A 24,542-nucleotide genomic window follows, 5' to 3' on the forward strand; every position below is an offset into this window, starting at 1 on the left:
AAAAAAATTGGACCACGTGATAAATTTGTATGTTAATCTTGTGCAAAAATCATCATCTCAAAACACTCTTCTGTTAAAAATAAGAGTTACTTTCGTGAGCACAAAAGTTTCTGTTTTTCAGCAAGATCAAATCAACCATCACCCAACATGATCCCAAAGGCTTGACTTGGCACTTTATTGAAACAAAGACAATAAAACATGATTACTACAGTAGCCTAATCATGTGAACACACAAAAACAGTAGGTAAAAGTGTTGGGTTGTCTCCCAACAAGCATTTTCTTTAATGCCTTTTAGCTAGGCATGATGATTTCAATGATGCTATCATAAAAGATAATAATTGAGACATAACAAGAGCATCATGAAACACATGGCAAGAAAATTTAAGCCTAACCCACTTCCTATGCATTGGGACTTTGTGAGCAAATAACTTTTGGGAGCAAGAATCAACTAGCATAGGAAGGCAAAACAAGCAAAACTTCAAGATTTTCAACACATAGAGAGGAAACATGATATTGTTGCAATATGTGAAAGCATAAGTTCCTCTCTCATAATAATTTTCAGTAGCATCATGAAGGAATTAAACAATATAACTATCACATAAATCATTCTTTTCATGATACATAAGCATAGAAATTTTGTTACTCTCCACATAAGCAAATTTATTCTCATGAATAATAGTGGGATCAAACTCAACAAAATAACTATCATGAGAGTGAAAATTAAAATCATGATGACAAGTTTCAAGGTTATCATTATTCTTTATAGCATACATGTCATCACCATAATCATCATAGATAGGAACTTTGTTGTCATAGTCAATTGCAACCTCCTCCAAAATAGTGGATTCATCACTAAATAAAGTCATGACCTCTCCAAATCCACTTTTATCATTATAATCATCATAAATAGGAGGCATGCAATCATTATAACAAATTTGCACAACAAACCTTGGGGGACTAAAAATATCATCTTCATCAAACATAGCATCCCCAAGCTTATGGCTTTGCATATCATTAGCATCATGGATATTCAAAGAATTCATACTAGCAACATTGCACTCATGCTCATCGTTTACGCCAAACATTCTATTGAATTCTTCTTCTATCAATTGAGCACAATTTTCATTTTCACGAAAGACATTATAAAGATGAATAATATGATCCAACCTAAATTTAATTTTTTGTAGTTTTCTTTTATGAACCAAACTAGTGATAAACAAGAAACTAAAAGGTTCAATTGCAAGATCTAAAGATATACCTTCATGCACTCGCCTCCCTGGCAACGGCGCCAAAAAAGAACTTTTTTGGCAGGATGTGAGTGCCGCTTACCTAGCCTCCCCGGCAACGGCGCCAGAAAAGAGCTACATGTCTACTATGCAACTTTATTCTTGCAGACACGTGTTGGTCCCCCAAGCGCAGAGTTTTGTAGGACAGTAGCAATTTTCCCTCAAGCGGATGACCTAAGGTTTATCAATCCGTGGGAGGCATATGATGAAGATAGTATCTCTCAAGCAACCGTGCAATCAAATACAAGGAATCTCTTGTGTCCCAACACACCCAATACAATGACAAATTGTATAGGTGCACTAGTTCGGTGAAGAGATGGTGATAAAACTGTAGTATGGAAAGTAGATATGAGTTTTTGTAGTGCGAACAATAAAAAATAGCAAGGTAGTAAATATTAAAATGGAGCACAAACGGTATTGCAATGATGGAAAATGAGGCCTAGGGTGCATACTTTCACTAGTGCAATCTCTCAACAATGCTAACATAGTTCGATCATATGATTATCCCTCAGAGTGCAATAAAGAATCACTCCCGAGTTCCTATTAGCGGAGAACAAAAGATAGAAATTATTTGTAGGGTACGAAACCACCTCAAAGCTATTCTTTCCGATCAATCTATCCTAGAGTTCGTACTAAAATAATAGCAAGATATTCTTTCCGATCGATCTAATCAAGAGTTCGTACTAAAATAACACCATATGATAGATATCAACCAACTCTAATGTCACCTAGATACCCCAATGTCACCGCGAGTACCGGTGAGTAAATTATATGGTATGTATCAAACAATTTCGGATTCATAATACTCAATCCACACAAATAACTACAAGGGGACCCCAAAGTTTCTATCGGTGAAAACATAATAAAAACGTGCATCAACCCCTATGCATAGATTACCCCAAAGTCACCTCAGGAATCTGCAAGTTGAGTGTCATAACATATTTCAAGTGAATCAAAATAATACCCCATTGTCGCCATGGGTATTCATTGCAAGACATATATCATGTGTTCTCATATATGAACATTCAATCCGATAAGACAAAACTTCAAAGGGTAAAGATTAAATTCATCACAACAAGAGTCGAGAGGGGAGAAACATTATATGATCCATCTAAGTTAACAAAGCCCATGATACATCAAGATTGTGACATCTCAAGATCGCGCGCGAGAGAGAGATTAAACACATAGCTACTGGTACAAACCCTCAGCCCCGACGGTGGACTACTCCCTCCTCATCGTGGTGGTCGCTAGGATAATGAAGATGGCCACCGGATATGACTCCTCCCCTTTCGGTAGGGTGTCGGAACATGGTCTAGATTGGTTTTCGATGGCTATAGAGGCCTGTGGCAGCAAAACTTCCGATCTAGGGATACCCCCAGGGGTTTTGGAATATTTGGGCATTTATAGGGCGAAGAGGCGGTTCAGGGGGTGCCTGAGGTGGGCAGCACCCACTAGGGCGTGCTTGGGCCTCCTGGCGCGCCCTGGTGGGTGTTGCTCCCCTCAAGCAGCCCCCAGGTGCTTCCTTGGCCCACTGGTGGTCTTCTAGTCGATAAAAAATCTCCAAAAAGTTACGTGGTGTTTGGACTCCATTTGATATTGATTTCCTGCGATGTAAAAAACAAGCAAAAAACAGCAATTGGCACCGGGCACTGGGTCAATAGGTTAGTCCAAAAAAATGATGTAAAGTTGCTATAAAATGATTGTAAAACATCCAAGAATGATAATATATTAGCATGAATACTTCACAAATTATAGATACGTTGGAGACGTATCACTCAACAAATATATGTATGCTCTCCCGGCAATGGTGCCAGAAAAAGGTCTTGATAACTCACAAGTATAGGGGATCGCAACAGTTATCGAGGGTAAAGTATTCAACCCAAATTTATAGATTTGACACAAGGGGAGCCAAAGAATATTTGCAAGTATTAGCAACTGAGTTGTCAATTCAATCACACCCAGAGATTAATTATCTGCAGCAAAGTGATCAGTAGCACAGTAATATGATAGCTTTGATAGTAGTGGTAGCAGCAACAGTAACGGTAACAATGATAGTAATAAATTTGGAGTAGTAACGATAGTAACAACAGCAGTAGTAACTTAGCAATATCAATGCGTAGGAAAATCATAGGCATTGGATCGGCAATTTTTTGGATGATATTCATCATATATCAGTCATAACCTAGGGCGATGGGGCACTAGCTCCAGTTCACAAATATAATGTAGGCATGTATTCCGTAAATAGTCATACGTGCTTATGGAAAGAAGTTGCATGACATCTTTTGTCCTACCCTCCCGTGGTAGCGGGGTCCTATTGAAAACTAAGGGATATTAAGGCCTCCTTTTAATGGAGAACCGGAACAAGGCATTAACACACGGTGAATACATGAACTCCTCAGACTACGATCATCATCGAGAAGTGTCCCGACTATTGTCACTCCGGGGTTGCCGGATCATAACACGTAGTAGGTGACTATAACTTGCAAGATCGGATCTAGAACATAGATATAATGATGATAACATAAACGGTTCAGATATGAAATCATGGCACCCGGGCCCAAAGTGACAAGCATTAAGCATGGCAAAGTCATAGCAACATCAAATCTCAGAACATAATGGATACTAGGGATCAAGCCCTAACAAAACTAACTCAATTACATGATGAATCTCATCCAACTCCTCACCGACCAGCAAGCCTATGAAGGAATTACACACTCCTGGTGGGGAGCATCATGGAATTGGCGGTGGAGAAGGGTTGGTGATGACGAAGATCGAAGATCCCCCTCTCCGGAGCCCCAAACGGACTCCAGATCTGGCCTCCCGGTGAAGAACAGGAGGTGGCGGCGGCCCCATCTCGTGAAATGCGATAATTCTTCCCCCTGGTTTTTTTTGGAAATATGTGATTTTGTAGCGTCGGTTTTAGGGTCTGCAGGGCCACTGATAACCCACAAGTGTAGGGGATCGCAACAGCTTTCGAGGGTAGAGTATTCAACCCAAATTTATTGATTCGACACAAGGGGAGCCAAAGAATATTCTTAAGTATTAGCAGTTGAGTTGTCAATTCAACCACACCTAGATAACTTAGTATCTACAGCAAGGTATTTAGTAGCAAAGTAGTACGATAGTAATGGTAACAGTGGCAAAAGTAAAGATAATAGTTTTGTAGGAATTGTAACAGTAGCAACGGAAAAGTAAATAAGCGAAGCACAAGATGTGAAAAGCTCGTAGGCATTGGATCAGTGATGGATAATTATGTTGGATGCGATTCCTCATGTAATAGCTATAACATAGGGTGACATAGAACTAGCTCTAGTTCATCAATGTAATGTAGGCATGTATTCCTAATATAGTCATACGTGCTTATGGAAAAGAACTTGCATGACATCTTTTGTCCTACCCTCCCGTGGCAGCGGGGTCCTAGTGGAAACTAAGGGATATTAAGGCCTCCTTTTAATAGAGTACCAGACCAAAGCATTAACACAAGTGAATACATGAACTCCTCAAACTACGGTCATCACTGAGAAGTATCCCGATTATTGTCACTTCGGGGTTGTCGGATCATAACACATAATAGGTGACTATAGACTTGCAAGATAGGATCAAGAACACACATATATTCATGAAAACATAATAGGTTCAGATCTGAAATCATGGCACTCGGGCCCTAGTGACAAGCATTAAGCATACCAAAGTCATAGCAACATCAATCTCAGAACATAGTGGATACTAGGGATCAAACCCTAACAAAACTAACTTGATTACAAGGTAAATCTCATCCAACCCATCACCGTCCAGCAAGCCTACGATGGAATTACTCACACACGGCGGTGAGCATCATGAAATTGGTGATGGAGGATGGTTGATGATGACGACAGCGACGAATCCCCCTCTCCGAAGCCCCGAACGGACTCCAGATCAGCCCTCCCGGGAGATATTAGGGCTTGGCGGCGGCTCCGTATCGTAAAACATGATGAAACTTTCTCTCTGATTTTTTTCTCTGTGAAACAGAATATATGGAGTTGGAGTTGAGGTCGGTGGAGCATCAGGGGGCCCACGAGAAAGGGAGGCGCACCCCCCACCCTCGTGGACAGGGTGTGGCCCCCCTGGCCTTGGTTCTTTCGCCAGTATTTTTTATATTTTCCAAAACTTATCTCCGTGGATTTTCAGGTCATTCTGAGAACTTTTGTTTTCTGCACAATAAACAACACCATGGCATTTCTGCTGAAAACAGCGTCAGTCCGGGTTAGTTTCATTCAAATCATGCAAGTTAGAGTCCAAAACAAGGGCAAAAGTGTTTGGAAAAGTAGATACGTTGGAGACGTATCAACTCCCCGAGCTTAAACCTTTGCTTGTCCTCAAGCAATTCAGTTGATAAACTGAAAGTGATAAAGAAAAACTTTTACAAACTTTATTTGCTCTTGTTGTTGTAAATATGTAAAGTCAGCATTCAAGTTTTCAGCAAGTACTATGAACTAACCATACTCACAATAACACTTAGGTCTCACAATTACTCATATCAATGGCATAATCAGCTAGCAAGCAATAATAGCAAAACTCGGATGACAACACTTTCTCAAAACAATCATAATATGATATAACAAAATGGTATCTCGCTAGCCCTTTCTGAGACCGCAAAACATAAATGCAGAGCACCTTTAAAGATCAAGGACTGACTAAACATTGTAATTCATGGTAAAAGAGATCCAGTCAAGTCATACCCAATATAAACCAATAGTAATGAATGCAAATGACAGTGTGCTCACCAGCGGGTGCTTTTTAATAAGAGGATGATGACTCAACATAAAAGTAAATAGATAGGCCCTTCACAGAGGGAAGCGGGGATTTGTAGACGTGTCAGAGCTCGATTTTAAAATAGAGATAAATAACATTTTGAGCGGCATACTTTCATTGTCAACGCAAAAACTATGAGATGGCGATATCTTCCATACTACATGCATTATAGGCGGTTCCCAAACAGAATGGTAAAAGTTTATACTCCCCCACCACCAACAAGCATCAATCCATGGCTTGCTCAAAACAATGAGTGCCTCCAACTAACAACATCCCTGGGGGAGTTTTGTTTAATTATATTGATTTGCTTTGATCTTTTTGGATCATGGGACTGGGCATCCCGGTTACCGGCCCTTTCTCGTGAATGAGGAGCCGAGTCCACTCCTCTTGAGAATAACCCACCTAGCATGGAAGATATAGATAGCCCTAGTTGAAACATGAGCTGCTCAAGCATACAAAATAGAATTTCATTTGAAGGTTTGGAGTTTGGCACATACAAATTTACTTGGAACGGCAGGTAGATACCGCATATAGGAAGGTATGGTGGACTCATATGGAACAACTTTGGGGTTTAAGGAGTTTGGATGCACAAGCAGTATTCCCGCTTAGTACAGGTGAAGGCTAGCAAAAGACTGGGAAGCGACCAACTGAGAGAGCGACAACAGTCATGAACATGCATTAAAATTAATTCACACCGAGTACAAGCATGAGTAGGATATAATCCACCATGAACATAAATATCGTGAAGGCTATGTTGATTTGTTTCAACTACATGCGTGAACATGTGCCAAGTCGAGTCACTCAATTCATTCAAAGGAGGATACCATCCCATCATACCACATCACAATCATTTTAATAGCATGTTGGCACGCAAGGTAAACCATTATAACTCATAGCTAATCAAGCATGGCACAAGCAACTATAATCTCTAAAGGTCATTGCAAATATGTTTACTTCATAATAAGCTGAATCGGGAACGATGAACTCATCATATTTACAAAAACAAGAGAGGTCGAGTTCATACCAGCTTCTCTCGTCTCAATCAGTCCATCATATATCGTCATTATTGCCTTTCACTTGCACAACCGAACGATGTGTATAATAATAATATGGCACGTGCATTGGACTAAGCTGGAATCTGCAAGCATTCAACTCAAGAGAAACGACAAGTAATATGGGCTCTAAGTTAAATAAACAATCATGCATATGAGAGCCACTAAACATTTTCAATATGGTCTTCTACTCTTGACCCCCAAAGGAAAGAAAATAAAATAAAACTATTTACACAGGAAAGCTCCCAACAAGCAAGAAGAAGAACGAGAAATCTTTTTGGGTTTTCATTTTAATTACTACAAGCATGGAAATTAAACTAACTAATTTTTTTTGTTTTTTCTTAAGGTTTATCAAACACACAAGAAGAAAGCGAGAAAAAGATAATTAAACTAACATGGATAATACAATGAAAGAGTATGAGCACTGACAACTAGAATAGTGTGTGAACATGAATGTAAAGTCGGTGAGAAATACGTACTCCCCCAAGCTTAGGCTTTTGGCCTAAGTTGGTCTAATGCCAAGGGTAGCCCGGCTGATATCCGAAGTTATAACTGGGGTCGTACTGAGATGCAGCAGCAAATGCCTCCTGAGCTGCGGCATGTTAGCGAGCCACCTCCGCTCTCCCCTCGTGTTCAGCTGCCTCCTCCTTGGTAACAACATATCTTCGTTTTGCCTGGTAATCAAAAAGGAAAGGAGCGGGGAGAGTAACATGACAGAGCTATGTCTGTCAAAGATTAGTCGATACTGGAGGAATTGTTCATTCCTCAAAAGAAAACGATGTTTGACCATCGCATCATAATCTAAATAAGCAGGAGGCAACACCATATCCCCCTCTCGTGGGGCTATACCAAGATAATTAGCCACATGGGTTGCATAAATTCCTCCAAATAAATCTCCATCCCTACCATTATTATGCAACCTACGTGCAACTATTTCCCCCAAGTTGTAATCTTTATTACCTAACACAGTGCTCTTGAGGACACAAAGATAAGGGACACACATATGACATGCTTCATCTTTATCGTTAATGCATCTACCAATGAAGAGAGCAAAATAATGTATAGCAGGAAAACGAATGCTCCCTATGGTAGCTTGTGCTATATCCCTAGATTCTCCCACAGTAATACTAGATAGAAAGTCTTTATATTCAGATTTGTGGGGATCATTAACATTGCCCCACTGCGGGAGTTTGCAAGCAGTTGTAAAATCTTCTAAGTCCATGGTATAAGATTTATCATAAATATCAAATAGGACACTCTGAGAATTACCTGAACATTTATATTTAAACCTTCTCGCAAATGAAGCAGTCAATTGATAGTACCGAGGACACTTATCTTGTAAGAAGTCCTCAAGATCGGCATTACGCACATATGCGTCAAATTCATCCTTAATGCATGCATTGACCATAAAATCATCTGATGGCCACTCACAAGCTCGTACTTCTGCGTCCCTCGGTGGTTCATCGTCTTGCTCACGCATAGCAAGCCTGGGTCCTTTCTTTATTGAGGAACCACCTTGGTACATTCTCCTAGAAATATTTCTTTTTCAAGCAACAATCTCCCAAAGCATTTTTGTGAATGGAGCTTTGAGCAAGGAGATCGAAAATCACAGCAAAATGAGCTAGAACTCGTGCTTGAGCTGGATGGAGATTTTTTTGGGAAGAAGATGGAGTGTGTGGGTGCCTGAATAAGTGGAGGGGGCACCCTGGGCCCATGAGACAGGGGGGCGCGCCCAGGGGGTGTGGGCGCGCCCTCCACCCTCGTGGCCAGGTGCTTGCCCCTCCTGCAGTGTTTTCAGTGCCTAAAATCCTCAAATATTCCATTAAAAACATACTAAATTTGCAGGGCATTTGGAGCACTTTTATTTTCGTGATATTTTTTTATTGCATGGATAATTCAGAAAACAGACAGGTAATACTATTTTTGCTTTATTTAATCTAAATAACAGAAAGTAAAAAGAGGGTACAGAAGGTTGTGCCTTCTAGTTTCATCCATCGCATGATCATCAAAATGAATCCACTAACAAAGTTGATCAAGTCTTGTTAACAAACTCATTCCAAATAACATGGAACCGGAGAAATTTCGAATAACACTAGGTTACCTCAACGGGGATATGAACATCCCCAACAATAAGAATATCATACTTTTTCTTCACAGTAGGAAGAGGAAATTCAAAACCTCCAATGATGATAGTTGGAACTTTTCCAATAGAGTTGATGCTACGAACTTGAGGTTGTTTCCTCGGAAAGTGTATTGTATGCTCATTACCATTAACATGAAAAGTGACATTGCCTTTGTTGCAATCAATAACAGCCTCTGCAGTATTCAGAAAGGGTCTACCAAGGATAATCGACATACTATCGTCCTCGGGAATATCAAGAATAACAAAATCCGTTAAGATAGTGACATTTGCAACCACAACAGGCACATCCTCACAAATACCGACAGGTATAGCAGTTGATTTATTGGCCATTTGCAAAGATATTTCAGTAGGTGTCAACTTATTCAATTCAAGTCTACCATAGAAAGAGAGAGGCATAACACTAACACCAGCTCCAAGATCACATAAAGCAGTTTTAACATAGTTTCTTTTAATGGAGCATGGTATAGTAGGTACCCCTGGATCTCCAAGTTTCTTTGGTATTCCACCCTTAAAAGTGTAATTAGCAAGCATGGTGGAAATTTTAGCTTCCGGTATCTTTCTTTTATTTGTAATGATATCCTTCATATACTTAGCATACGGATTTACTTTAAGCATATCAGTCAAGCGCATACGTAAGAAGATAGGTCTAATCATTTCAGCAAAGCGCTCAAAATCCTCATCATCCTTTGTCTTGGATGGTTTAGGAGGAAAGGGCATGGGTTTCTGAACCCATGGTTCTCTTTCTTTACCGTGCTTCCTAGCAACAAAGTCTCTCTTATCATAACATTGATTCCTTGATTGTGGGTTATCAAGATCAATAGAAGGTTCAATCTCTACTTCATTATTTTTGCTAGGTTGAGCATCAACATGAACATTATCATTAACATTGGCACTAGGTTCATGTTCATCACCTGATTGTGTTTCAGCATCAGAAATAGAAATATCGTTGGGATTCTCAGGTGTGTCTACAACAGGTTCACTAGAAGCATGCAAAGTCCTATCATTTTTCTTTTTCTTCTTTTTGGAAGAACTAGGTGCCTCTACATTATTTCTCAAAGAATCTTGCTTGATTCTCTTAGGGTGGCCTTCGGGATACAAAGGTTTCTAAGTCATTCTACCAGTTCTAGTAGCCACTCTAACAGCAAAGTCATGTTTATTATTTAATTCATCGAGCAAATCACTTTGAGATTTAAGTACTTGCTCAGCTTGAGCGGTAACCATAGAAGCATATTTGCTAATGAGTTTAAGTTCACCTTTAACTCTAGCCATATAATCACTCAAGCGTCCTATCTTGAAAGCATTATTCTTTAATTCTCTACCAACATAAGCATTAAAACTTTCTTGTCTAGCCATAAAGTCATCAAATTCATCTAAGCATGGGCTATGAAATTTAGTATAGGGAATTTCAACTTTATCATATCTATAGAGAGAATTTACCTTTACTACCTGTGTCGGGTATCAAGACAATGTGTTCTTCGACAGGCGGTATATTAAGACCATGTATTTCTTCAATAGGAGGTAAATTCTTAACATCTTCAGCTTTAATACCTTTTTCTTTCATTGATTTCTTTGCCTCTTGCATATCTTTAGGACTGAGAAATAGGACACCTCTCTTCTTCGGAGTGGGTTTAGGAATAGGCTCAGGAGTTGGCTCAATTGGCTTAGGGATTGCCTCAGGAATCGGCTCAGGAAGAGTCCAATTTTTTCATTAGTCAACATATTATTCAATAGTAATTCAGCTTGGTTGACTGTTCTTTCCCTGAAAACACAACCAGCACAACTATCCAAGTAGTCCTTGGAAGCATCGGTTAGTCCATTATAAAAGATATCAAGTATTTCATTTTTCTGAAGAGGATGATCAGGCAAAGCATTAAGTAATCGAAGAAGCCTCCCCCAAGCTTGTGGGAGACTCTCTTCTTTGATTTGCACAAAATTATATATTTCCCGCAAGGCAGCTTGTTTCTTATGAGCAGGGAAATATTTAGCAGAGAAGTAATAAATCATATCCTGGGGACTATGCACACAACCAGGATCAAGGGAATTAAACCAAGTCTTAGCATCACCCTTTAATGAGAATGGAAATATCTTAAGGATATAATAATAGCGAGATTTCTCATCATTAGTAAACAGGGTGGCTATATCATTCAACTTGGTAAGATGTGCCACAACAGTTTCAGATTCAAGGCCATAAAAAGGATCAGATTCAACCAAAGTAATTATTTCAGGATCAACAGAGAATTCATAATCCTTATCAGTAACTCAGATAGGTGAAGTAGCAAAAGCAGGGTCAGGTTTCATTCTAGCATTAAGAGATTGTTGCTTCCATTTAGATAATAACCTTTTAAGATCATATCTATCTTTGCAAGAAAAGATAGCTCTAGCATCTTCCTCATTCATAACATAACCCTCAGGAACAACAGGTAATTCATAATCAAGGCGAGAACTTTCATCATCACTATCATCAATAATAGCATCTTCAATAATTTCATTCTCTCTAACCCTAGCAAGTTGTTCATCAAGAAATTCACCTAATGGCACAATAGTATCACGCACAGAAGTAGTTTCATCATAAGTATCATGCATAGCAGAAGTGGCATCATCAATAACATGCGACATATCAGAATTCATAGCAGTAGCAGGTTTAGGTGTCGCAAGCTTACTAATAACAGAAGGAGAATCTAGTGCAGAGCTAGATGGCAGTTCCTTACCTCCCCTCGTAGTTGAGGGCAAAATCTTGGTTCTTTTGTCTTTCAAGTTCCTCATAGTGATCAACAGATATAAATCCCAAGTGACTCAAAGAATAGAGCTATGCTCCCCGGCAACAGCGCCAGAAATTAGTCTTGATAACCCACAAGTGTAGGGGATCGCAACAGCTTTCGAGGGTAGAGTATTCAACCCAAATTTATTGATTCGACACAAGGGGAGCCAAAGAATATTCTTAAGTATTAGCAGTTGAGTTGTCAATTCAACCACACCTGGATAACTTAGTATCTGCAGCAAAGTATTTAGTAGCAAAGTAGTATGATAGTAATGGTAACAGTGGCAAAAGTAAAGATAATAGTTTTGTAGGAATTGTAACAGTAGCAACAGAAAAGTAAATAAGCGAAGCACAAGATGTGAAAAGCTCGTAGGCATTGGGTCAGTAATGGATAATTATGTCGGATGCGATTCCTCATGTAATAGCTATAACATAGGGTGACACGGAACTAGCTCCAGTTCATCAATGTAATGTAGGCATGTATTCCGAATATAGTCATGCGTGCTTATGGAAAAGAACTTGCATGACATCTTTTGTCCTACCCTCCCGTGGCAGCGGGATCCTAGTGGAAACTAAGGGATATTAAGGCCTCCTTTTAATAGAGTACCGGACCAAAGCATTAACACATAGTGAATACATGAACTCCTCAAACTACGGTCATCACTGAGAAGTATCCCGATTATTGTCACTTCGGGGTTGTCGGATCATAACACATAATAGGTGACTATAGACTTGCAAGATAGGATCAAGAACACACATATATTCATGAAAACATAATAGGTTCAGATCTGAAATCGTGGCACTCGGGCCCTAGTGACAAGCATTAAGCATAGCAAAGTCATAGCAACATCAATCTCAGAACATAGTGAATACTAGGGATCAAACTCTAACAAAACTAACTTGATTACATGGTAAATCTCATCCAACCCATCACCGTCCAGCAAGCCTACGATGGAATTACTCACGCACGGCGGTGAGCATCATGAAATTTGTGATGGAGGATGGTTGATGATGACGATAGCAATGAATCCCCATCTCCGGAGCCCCGAACGGACTCCAGATCAGCCCTCCCGAGAGAGATTAGGGCTTGGCGGTGGCTCCGTATCATAAAACGCGATGAAACTTTCTCTCTGATTTTTTCTCTCTGCGAAACGGAATATATGGAGTTGGAGTTGAGGTCGGTGGAGCATCAGGGGGGCGCGTCCAGGGGGGAGGGCGCGCCCCCCACCCTCGTGGACAGGGTGTGGGCCCCCTGGCCTTGATTCTTTCGCCAGTATTTTTTATATTTTCCAAAACTTATCTCCGTGGATTTTCAGGTCATTCCGAGACTTTTGTTTTCTGCATAATAAACAACATCATGGCAGTTCTGTTGAAAACAGCGTCAGTCCGGGTTAGTTTCATTCAAATCATGCAAGTTAGGGTCCAAAACAAGGGCAAAAGTGTTTGGAAAAGTAGATACGTTGGAGACGTATCAGCCACCAGGTGGGGATAACCCACCTAGGCGCGCCTGGAGGGGGGCGCACCCTAGTGGGTTGTGCCCACACAGGTGGGCCCCTCCAATGGTTCCTGGCTCTAGAAATTATCTTTATTTGTATAAAAAGTCCTCGTGAAGTTTCGCTCCAATCCGAGAAATTTTATTTCTGCACAAAAACAACACCATGGTAGTTCTAGTGAAAACAGGGTCAGTCCGGGTTAGTTTCATTCAAATCATGCAAATTAGAGTCCAAAACGAGAGGAAAAGCATTAGGAAAAGTAGATACGATGGAGATGTATCAAGGCACCTTTAGCCCCGGTTGGTTATACGAACCGGGACTAAAGGTGAATCTCTAGTACTGGTTCGTGCCATGAACCGGTACTAGAGGTTAAACACGAACTGGTACTAATGAGTGTTGCCCGCCTAACCGTTGGAACCGACACTAATGGTCATTAGTGCCAGTCCGTAAATGAACCGGGACTAATGAGGTGAACATAAGGTCGTTTTTCTACTAGTGAAGAAATATTACTTGATAAACATGTTAGGTAGCATTCCACATCAAAATTTCTGTTTTTATCATTTACCTACTCGAGGACGAGCAGGAATTAAACTTGGGGATGCTTGATATGTCTCCAACGTATCTATATTTTTTTATTGTTTCATGCTATTATATTATCCATCTTGGATGTTTTATATGCATTGTGGTGCTATTTTATATCATTTTGTGGAACTAACTTATTAACCTAGTGCCTAGTGCTAGTTGTTGTTTTTCCTTGTTTTTGTCTTTTACAAAAAATCAATACCAAACGGAGTCCAAATGGAATGAAACTTTTTCAGGATTTTCTTGAACCATAAGACACCCATGAAGCTTCTAGAGGAGGCCAAAAGAGCCACGAGGAGGCCACAAGCCTGGAGACCGCGCCCTAGGGGTGGCGGCCTTAGGTCTTGTGCGCCCCTCGGGACTCTCCTAACCCTAATTCCAGCTCTATAAATACCAACATATCCCCCCTACACGAGAAGGCACACCAAAAATACTTTTCAGCCGCCGCAAAGCTTCTATTCTCGTGAGATCCCATCTTGGGGCCTTTTCTGGCACTCTGCCGGAGGAGGATTCGATCATGGAGGGCCTCTTCATCAACCTTACTGCCCTTCCGATGATGTGTGAGTAGTTTACCACAGACCTACGGGTCCATAGCTAGAAGAAGCTAGATGGCTTCTTCTCTCTCTTTGACCTTCAATACAATGTTCTCCTTGATGTTCTTGGAGTTCTATTTGATGTAATCTTCTTTTGCGGTGTGTTTGTTGAGATTTGATGAATTGTGGATTTATGAACAGATTATCTATGAATATTATTTAAGTCTTCTCTGAATTCTTTTATGCATGATTAAGATAGCTTTGTATTTCTCTTCGATCTATTTATTTGGTTTGGCCAACTAGATTGATCTATCTTGCAATGGGAGAGGTGCTTTGTGATGGGTTCAATCTTGCGGTGTCCTCACCCAGTGATAGTAGGGGTAGTGAGGCACGTATTTGTATTGTTGCCATTGAGGGTAAAAAGATGGGGTTCATACCATATTGCTTGAATCTATCCCTCTACATCATGTCATCTTGCTTAAGGCGTTGCTCCATTCTTGTTAACTTAATACACTAGATGCATGCTAGATAGCGGTTGATGTGTGGAGTAATAGTAGTAGATACAGAATTGTTTCAGTCTACTTGTCACGGATGTGATGCCTATATCCATGATCATTTCCTTAGATGTCGTCATAACTATGCACTTTTCTATCAATTTCTCAACAGTAATTTGTTCACCCACCATATGCGTTATTTCAAGAGAGAAGTCTCTAGTGAAACCTATGGCCCCCGGGTCTATTTACCATCATATTATTTTTAGATCTATAAACTAAAAATACAAAAATACATTGCTTCAATTTATTTACCTTTACTTCATTTTGCACTTTTACTTATCTTTTATACCTATCTCTATCAGGTCTCATCCTTGCAATTAACCGTGAAGGGATTGACAACCCATTTTATTGTGTTGGGTGCAAGTATTTATTTGTTTGTGTAGGTGCAATTATTAGAGACTTGGGTGTTCCTCCTACTGGATTGATACCTTGGTTCTCAAACTGAGGGAAATACTTATCTCTACTTTGCTGCATCACCCTTTCCTCTTCGAGGGAAAAAACAACACAAGCTCAAGAAGTAGCATGAGGCGGTGCCCGACACCTATGTATCTTGCCTTGAGTGTGTGCAATATGTGTGGTGGTGGCATGCGTTCATATCGGTTTGTCTGATGGTCACTGCTTTATATATAAAGTAGAGCGAAAGCCTTTTTTGGTAAATAACCTAGTGTCCTCTCATATAATCTAACTTATTTTACCTGGGAGAGCAGGTGCCTTTGGAACCCCGTCGTTCGAGATCCTGCCAGGGAGAACGGTTATAAGGTTTTCGGGGATCGGCGCGGCGCGGCTACTCCAGATCCGTCTCTGTCCTCCTCTGCTTCCACTACTTCCCCTGCATCGACACCATGGTCGTCAACGCCGCAACCAAAATGAAGGCCAAGGATGACGCTGAGGCTGCTGCTGCCACCGCCGAGCTGGCTTGGCCAATCGGAGGGTATGATTTGTTCGTCTCTCATTTACTCGTTCATGTGCTAGCCATTTATGTTGTATTCATAGATGTTTTGATTCTATGTCCTGTACGTGCTCACATGATTAAGTATTGGTATGGGTTGCACTATGGTTGCCATGCTTACTGTTTACTTGTGGATTACATTAATTGAAAAGGTGTGAATATTTCCAACAATAAAAACCCTTATTTTAGTCACTTTTCGATTCAAGCTTGTGCTACTCGGCCTGATATCTCATTTGTTGTGTGCAAACTAAGCTGGTTTTGTTTCCAGTCCCGGAGATGTGCATTGGTGTGTTGTTGAGCGAGTCATTTGTTATTCGGAAGTTACTGTGAACTACAGAATTCACTATGCTCTGTACCCGACGGTACTTGAGGGGTATAGTGATTCTAATTGGATATCTGATGCTAATAAGATGAAAGCTACAAATGGGTATGTATTCACACTTGGTTGTGGTGTTGTCTCCAGGAAGTCTTGCAAGCAGACGATCTTAACGAGATCGACTATGGAAGCAGAACTCACAACATTAGACACAACATGCGTCGAAGCAGAATGGCTTTGAGAGCTTTTGATGGATCTGCCAATGGTTTACAAGCCAGTCCTGGCTATCCTTATAAACTGTGACAATCATACAGTGATTGCCAAGACAAAGAGTTCAATAGACAACATGCAATCCACAAAGCTTATAAGAAGAAGATTGAAATCTGTGAGGCATTCAAGAAACTCCAGAGTGATAGCGTTGGATTATATCCAGATGGCTAAGAATCTGGCAGATCCCTTAACGGAAGGGCTATCACATATTTGTTGGAAATATACCCTAGAGGTAATAATATTGTATTGTTATACTTCTATATTCATAATTAAGAAATTATATTTTATGCTATAACTGCTATCCTTGAATATGCTGAAAGATGGTCTCAAACCGGATCTCAGTAGTGAAATGCATGGAAGAGAAATCTTAGATTAACCTAAACAAAGACTGCAGATAGTATATAACCACTGCGACTTTCCAAGATTGCAGTCAAGATTGCAGTCTCTTCCAGAATTTCAATTGTAAAAGCTCCCTTTATTTGTGAAGCAGAGAAAGCGTAAGAAGGCAAGTGAGGGGTATGTGCTAAAAAAAGACACACCGTCAAACGTTTCCATGTTATTGCTGAACATCTTTTGTAATAGTTCAAATGCTAATGTAATTTCAATTTTCATTTGAAATCTTATTGTGATCCATTGACAGAAACCAAAAAAGTGTTGGCTATGTTCTGCATCTCGTAGATTCATGTTTTAAATACATCATGATCAACACTTGAAGACAACAATCTGAACCATATTTTCTCACAAATAAATATGTTTCAGATCACCTTGATGATACAACTTTTAAATCAAAGCACATTCTACAAAAAAACAACTATTATTGGGGATTGGACGATAATATGGAAGGCATCTCTGCTTTTTCTAGTGACAACCCACCATGAAGAGCTGCTTAGACGATGAGGTCATTTTCGATACCGATGGTACATGCAATGATGACTCTTCCTGATGTAAATGAATTCATATCTTAGTTACCATAAGCTGAGTGACCAGAGCTATTATTCGATGCATATCTCTCTAAATGTTCTTATTTGCATGGTTTGAAAGCATGGTTCTCTCTAGCCCTTGCGCTATCGGTGCAACGGGTCATCTAGTTACACAAACATGCTCCAATGCGGCTACTGCCTCACTGTTGGTCTAGGCTCCTTGTCTTCACCTTCTCGTGGTTGTTGCTGATCCGGTGATCCGACACAACGTCCTTGCTCTCGACTTTGCCATGGTCAAGGCCAAACATACAAATGTGCACCGTCTGCGGAATCTCTTATGCTTCTTAGTCAGAACGGTAGTGCGACCGGTGGCCACCACGGGTGGTAGGAGACATACCCGTCCATGCAACCCTTCTCCACGTTGGCCTCTGGGGAGCCTCTTCGTCGTGGATCCGCCCTTTGTGCGCTCCAACGCCATCCTGATGTAGTGATGGAATCTACCCATGATGGGTGAATCTCCCAGAGATCTTGGGCCGCTACTCCGAGCGTTCGCTCCAGCTAGTATCACATCTTCTAGATGCTGAGAGAAGAGAGGAGCACGAGAACAGTAGAAAATTGAAAGAGGCGAGGGCAGAGGAGCTGTGAAGCCGAGAGAAATTGCGCTGGCGAGAGGAGATAGGAGCACGGGAATGAGAGACTTGTGGTGAGGTTGGTGGACGCAAAAAGGTCGGGAGGGCAGAATGATGGCATTCCAGAAACCATACAAACTGGAGCATGAAAAAATCCGGTCCAAAAATCAGATCCAAACTAGCAAGAAAACCAAATCCACGTGTCAACGCCCCAACTCAGCTCTTCATAGCACTGGGAATTCACCCTAGCCGGGTACTTATCTAGTTCAAATTCTCTCTCTCTCTCTCTCTCTCTCTCTCTCTCTCTCTATATATATATATATATATATATATATATATATATATATATATATATATTCAATTTCCTGTATATGCACCAATCTTTTGGTGTATTATAATTAACCCGGGCTTAGATATCTTAATTACCTTGCTCCATGTCATGGTGACTAAATAAAAATATGATAGTAGAGAAATGGTCTAGTATCATAATAATTAACAATGGAGCCAAATGCAAATTGAGCCTAACTCAGATGGTTAGGTTCTTTGTGGTGGAACTAACCCATCAGGGTTTAAGTCCTAGACTTGGCATTGGTGCTCGCATTTTCCTGCATTTATTTCAGGACTTCCAGCAATGTTTGTTCAGCGGGAGGACACATTTCCATTGACTGCGGGGCGCCTGTAGTGACTTCGTCAATCTCAATATATTATGTCGGTGTGTGTGCGCATGTTCATAGGGGTGAGTATATGTGTGTGTATGTTAGCGTCTTTAAGTGTACTATGTTAAAAAATAATGGAGCCTATTAATTATAAATAAAAAATAGCTTGTTGTGAACAAAATATTTACATACTTATATCTCACCTTATATGTATAATCAGTGCTTGTTAAAAATTTATTGATAACTTGATTATTCATGTTGGTTTGCCCATCATTTCTACGAGCAATGCATGATAAGTCGTGTTTCCCTATATAGTATCCAAGGATTTGATGGTGACATCACATGAAAAGTAACAGGGATAGATCTGCCCCACGCACATGTTCCTGTGGTTGATTGGGAAAGAGAACCTAAATGCACCCATTCCATGAAAGGCAATATACCCCTCAGATTTGGAACACGACAGTTCCTCTAAATCGGCGGAATGACAGAAAATCGCATCCCTCAACCATGTACTAGCCCGTCTCTCTCGATTGCGCCACTCCCTTTCTTGTTTCTCTGGCAGTGCCGCACTGTGGGGTATACACAGTGGTGGGGACTGTTAGAGGAGGATCAGTGGCGGTGTAGCACCTAGCAATGACCTCTTCTTCTCCTAAAGTCATCTCTTCCAATGGCAGCGTCCGGGACGTTGTGGATCTATCTCTCCTTCACCAGGGACGACCGAGATGACATGGATCGACTGAGATGACGTGGATCCACCTCTACTTGACCATCGGCGGGGTGGCAGAAGCCAACAACGGCTCGTCTGAGCGGCCGAGATGTAAAACTAATAATGCTCAAGTGCATCATCATAGGTAATTAATTAGAGTTACTTGGGATGCAATAAAAGAAAATGTTGGTCGGTAGCAGTCCAAAAACTCCTGGAATCTGGTGGTGATTAAGCATTTTTTAACAGAAATACAGCCACTCGGCACACTTTATTGATTAGATAACTTGGTTACATAGTTCAATAGGAACTTTAAATATATCTAATAAAACATGATGTAATTGGTAGGCATGTAGTGGCAAACAGGTTCACCACGCTTTCCATCTAATAGCTCAAAGTACTGGGTGTCCCAATTAGATGTGTTCATGTGACACATGGCTATTGCTGTCACGCGCAGCATGCCATCTTTCAAACCCTTGAGTTGCACCCTCAAAGACTGCACCTCTTTCGGCCGATGGCAATAAAAGACCTCATACGGAAAATCCATAGGATGGCATGGCACCACGTTATTGTTCAGTTGAGTGATCTGTTCCACAACGTACATGGAGTTGGGGGTCTCGTTCCCATGAATCCTTGTAATGGTTGCTCGTGCGCCGCTGACCCCTAATTCTCTGGCGGCGAACCTTGACATTGCTTCACGAGATGAGAATCACATGTGAGGCTCCTCCTTGTCAACCGGTTTGCCACATGAACGAAGGGTGTTAGCTACCTGCTTTGCCTTCATCGAGCCATGAGGTATCATGAAATGCGAAAGGATGGTTGTCAAGTACTTTGACTCCAAAGGAGTAGAGGAAAAATGAACAGACTTTGGTGCACCATCTCGTGCAAACATGGTTCCTTCAGGAAGTGTAGTGCCGATGTGCATATTCTTCTTCAGGAATAACATGCCGGTCTGAAATTTTATATGCTTGTGTTTTGCTGGTGCTTCAGGAATGGAGGAAGCTGCATTATTATTAATTAAACTAACAACTTAGCAAAAATATTGACATAGTTATGTTAATTTTGGAGATTAAATGCATATCCTTTTCTTCGTGGGTATTAACGAACTAACACATCATATTAAAAATAATCTCAACTTGATATGGTAGCACAAGTACTTATGAGAGTGTGCATGATCTGGATCCCAATGTACCGCATAAGCACTTGCATCAAAACCGTTTTTTTCTACAGGAAATAACAAACTATGAGCTACTTCAGAACGAACACATTCTTCCACTTGATAAGAAACGTAGCACAAGTACTTACCATTACCAGAAGGTGGATGATCTGGATCCCAATGTACCGCATAAGCACTTGCACCAAATCCTTTGTCTTTTGAGGGAAATAATATATGAGTTGATTCAGAATTAACACATTATCCACTTGCTAAGATATCACAGGTACTTACCAGAAGGTGCACCATCTGGGCTCCAAGATACCTTATAAGCGCTTGCCCCAAAACCTTTTTATTTTGCAAGAAATAACAAAGCATGAGTTGATTCAGGACTAACTTGGTAAGGTAGCACAAATACTTACCGGAATGTGGATCTTCTGGGCTCCAAGACACCTTGTAAGCACTTTGGCCGAAACCTTTTTCTTCTGCACAAAATAACAAACTATGATTTTATTCCGGATTAACACATTCTCGACTTGGTAAGGTAGCACAAGTACTTACTGGAAGGTGTATCTTCTGGGTTCCAATCCACCTTATAAGCACTTGCCCCAAAACCATTTTCCTCTGCAAGAAATAACAAACTGTGAGTTCATTCAGGACTAACACATTCTCGACTTGGTAGATAGCACAAATACTTACTAGAAGGTGCAGCTTCTGGGTTCCAATCCACCTTATAAGCACTTGTTCCAAAACCTTCTTCTTCTATGGGAAATAATAAATATGATTTTACTCGGTATTAACACATTCTCAAGTTGGTAAGGTAGCACAAGTACTTACTGGAAGATGCATGTTCTGAGTTCCAGTCCACCTTATAAGCACTTGCCCCAAAACCTTTTTCTTCTGCATGAAAAAACAAATCATGAGTTCATTCAGGACTAACACATTCTCGACTTGGTAAGGTAGGACAAGTACTTACTGGAAGGTGCATCTTCTGGGTTCCAATCCACCTTATAAGCACTTGTTCCAAAACCTTCTTCTTCTGCAGGAAATAACAAATATGATTGGACTCGGTATTAACACATTCTCGACTTGGTAAGGTAGCACAAGTACTTACTGGAAGATGCATGTTCTGAGTTCCAATCCACCTTATAAGCACTTGCCTCAAAACCTTTTTCTTATGCAGGAAATAATAAACCATGAGTTCATTCAGGACTAATGTATTCTTGACTTGGTAAGATAGCACAAGTACTTACTGGAAGGTGCATCTTCTGGGTTCCAATCCACCTTATAAGCACTTGCCCCAAAACAACCTAGGAGTTAATTCACAATTAACAAATTTTTCTAGCTGGTAAGGTAGCACAAGCACTTACGAGAAGGAGGATCCCAATGCACCGCATAAGCACTTTCACCAAAACCATTTTCTTCTACAGTAAATAAGAATTAGGCATTGACTCACAATTATCAAATTTCTCAACTTGGCAAGGTAGCACAAGTATTTACCAGAATGTGCATGATCTGGATCCCAATGAACCGCATAAGCGCTCGCACCAAAAGCATTTTCTTCTGTAGGAAATAACAAAATATATGAGGTGATTCAGACTTGACTCACCCTCAATTTGGTAAAGATAGCACTAGTACTTACGAGAAGATGGAGGTTCACCCCTGTCGCTGGACTCAGCAAAGGCCAGGACGAGCAAGAAAAACGCTACTGCTATAAGCTTGATCGCCATGTCTAGATCACTATGAATTGAATTTCGTTGGGTGAGGAGGACGGAAGGGTCTAGTTGCCTATTTATACAGCTCGACAATTCTTTAGTAGTGGTAGGTAACAAACACCCATTTTTAATAGCATTTATAGCATTCCATAATTTGAAATTATATATGGAAAGAAATTAAGTATTACCTATCTTAGTTCCTAAGGGAACGTTGTACTCCTCCTAGTGCCATAGTATCTGTCCAAAGATAATTCGTGAGGAAATGTTTTACTCCTACTACCATTAAAAACTGCCATAATATCTCTCCCCAAAATCACTGGCTTTAATTAACTGCCATAATAAGCGGGGTTTTTTACCTCGCATGCTAGCCCTGCCGACGTGTTTGGTTGGGGGTAATTAGAGCCAGGGAATGGGATACTGTTTGGTTGGAGGGAATGGGAATTCATAAGGGAATAGGTATGGGACTTGAGACTCCAACTCCCACCGCTTTATTAACAGGGGAGGGGCTGGGAGTTGGAAGGGAATTATTTTAGTGAGTCAATCTTAACCCTTCATCCTAACTTCCCTTGTCTAGTCCCATGTCAATTCGCACGAACCAAACAAGGAAATACAATTTCTCCTTAAATTCTCACACATAATTCTTATCATGCACCAAACAGAGGATTGGAAATAAAAAGACTCATCCCGTGTCTAATCTCAACACAACTCGCTACTTTAAACTTCCATTCCCCTTCCCAAATATTGACAAACACACAATGACACTGAACAATGTAAAACACTTGAGGGGCTATTAAAACTTCTCTCTACCTGAAATCAAAAATAGCTCAGTATTATTATCGAACCAACCTATGGTTGGATGGTTAGGTGGATAGTGGTATGCCTAGCCCACCATGGTTCAAGTCTAGGTGCTCGCATTATTTTTGGATTTATTTCAGTATTTCTGACGGTGCACGTTAAATCGGAGTAGATGATTCTGTCGACTATGAAATGCATGTGATGATTTCTTCAATCTCAAGATGATATGCCGGCTCAGTATCTCGGAGGTGCTCATATGAATATGGTATGTGCGTATTCATAGGGATGAGTGCATGCACGTACATATGAGCGCATGTGTCTGTACTGTGTTATAAGAAAAGCTCGGTATTATTACGTCTACCTCTATCTATATTTTTTGCAAAAGGAATCAGATCTATAAAGATTCATCAAAAGTACAAAAGCACCTCAAATATAATAAAAATACATTGAGATACATGGACCACCTAACGACCATAGCCGCCGCCAGAACGAGACGCGCCGCGCCGATGTCGCTGCTCTCATACCGGAGCCGACCCGACCTTGTTGATGACAGCCTGAAAGTTTTCGTGCATGTGCCCCTAAGGACCAGCGCCCTAAGCTGCAGTCGTCGCCGTTGAATCCTTGAATCGATTTGAAGAACCTGGCATCAAATATCGTCGTTGCGTAAGTACGGCAAGAAACGCTAACCTTGCTGCCCCAAGGAGCTAGCAGGAACAAGCCTACCTCTATCTATACTACTAGTTACTATTTATCTCTACCTCTATCTATACTACTATTGTAAAAAAAACTTCTCTCTTCCTCTATATATACTACTTATCTATATCTCTATCTCTACTTCTCTATCTATCTACATCTACTAGAGTCTAACGCGTGCTTTGCCGCGTATACTACAACAAGATTTGCCCGGCTCCAATAAGGAAGGGCGAAAATGGCGGTGCGCCTTCGGCTCGCTATAGTGCTTGTAGTCATCGCTAGGTGGTCTACGGACTTGGATGTATGTTTTGTTTGAAATTTATTTGTGTTGACTTGTTCTTTTATTATGTTCTGGCGGTGTTTTTGTCGTTCGTATATCGTGTCAAATTGTTATTGGAGACAGTATGTTCCGAGAGAAGGATGAAGTTGTTTGGTGCGTGTGTGATGTCTTTACACGTTTCGATCTTGATGTCAGCTGGTGGTGCTCCCATTCCGCGACGAAACAATGGAATTGTTGTTATAATGGTTACATGGGCCGACTTAGCTCACTG

General features: G+C 40.7%; 1 protein-coding gene across 1 annotated transcript; it reads right to left on the reverse strand.

Moving 5' to 3' along the window:
• Positions 1-19,905: 19,905 nt before the first annotated feature.
• On the reverse strand, positions 19,906-22,540 carry LOC119293938. The gene is made up of 13 exons (XM_037572257.1): positions 22,431-22,540; positions 22,289-22,351; positions 22,159-22,212; positions 22,042-22,082; positions 21,903-21,962; positions 21,765-21,827; positions 21,626-21,688; positions 21,488-21,550; positions 21,350-21,412; positions 21,211-21,273; positions 21,083-21,136; positions 20,941-21,006; positions 19,906-20,637 (listed from the first exon to the last, which is right to left on the reverse strand). Exons 1-13 carry the CDS (start codon positions 22,516-22,518, stop codon positions 20,596-20,598), a joined length of 783 nt encoding a protein of 260 aa, XP_037428154.1. The 5' UTR covers positions 22,519-22,540; the 3' UTR covers positions 19,906-20,595.
• Positions 22,541-24,542: the final 2,002 nt, after the last annotated feature.

The sequence above is a fragment of the Triticum dicoccoides genome, chromosome 4B (genome assembly GCF_002162155.2).
Source record: "Triticum dicoccoides isolate Atlit2015 ecotype Zavitan chromosome 4B, WEW_v2.0, whole genome shotgun sequence".
NCBI classification, from domain to species: domain Eukaryota; kingdom Viridiplantae; phylum Streptophyta; class Magnoliopsida; order Poales; family Poaceae; genus Triticum; species Triticum dicoccoides.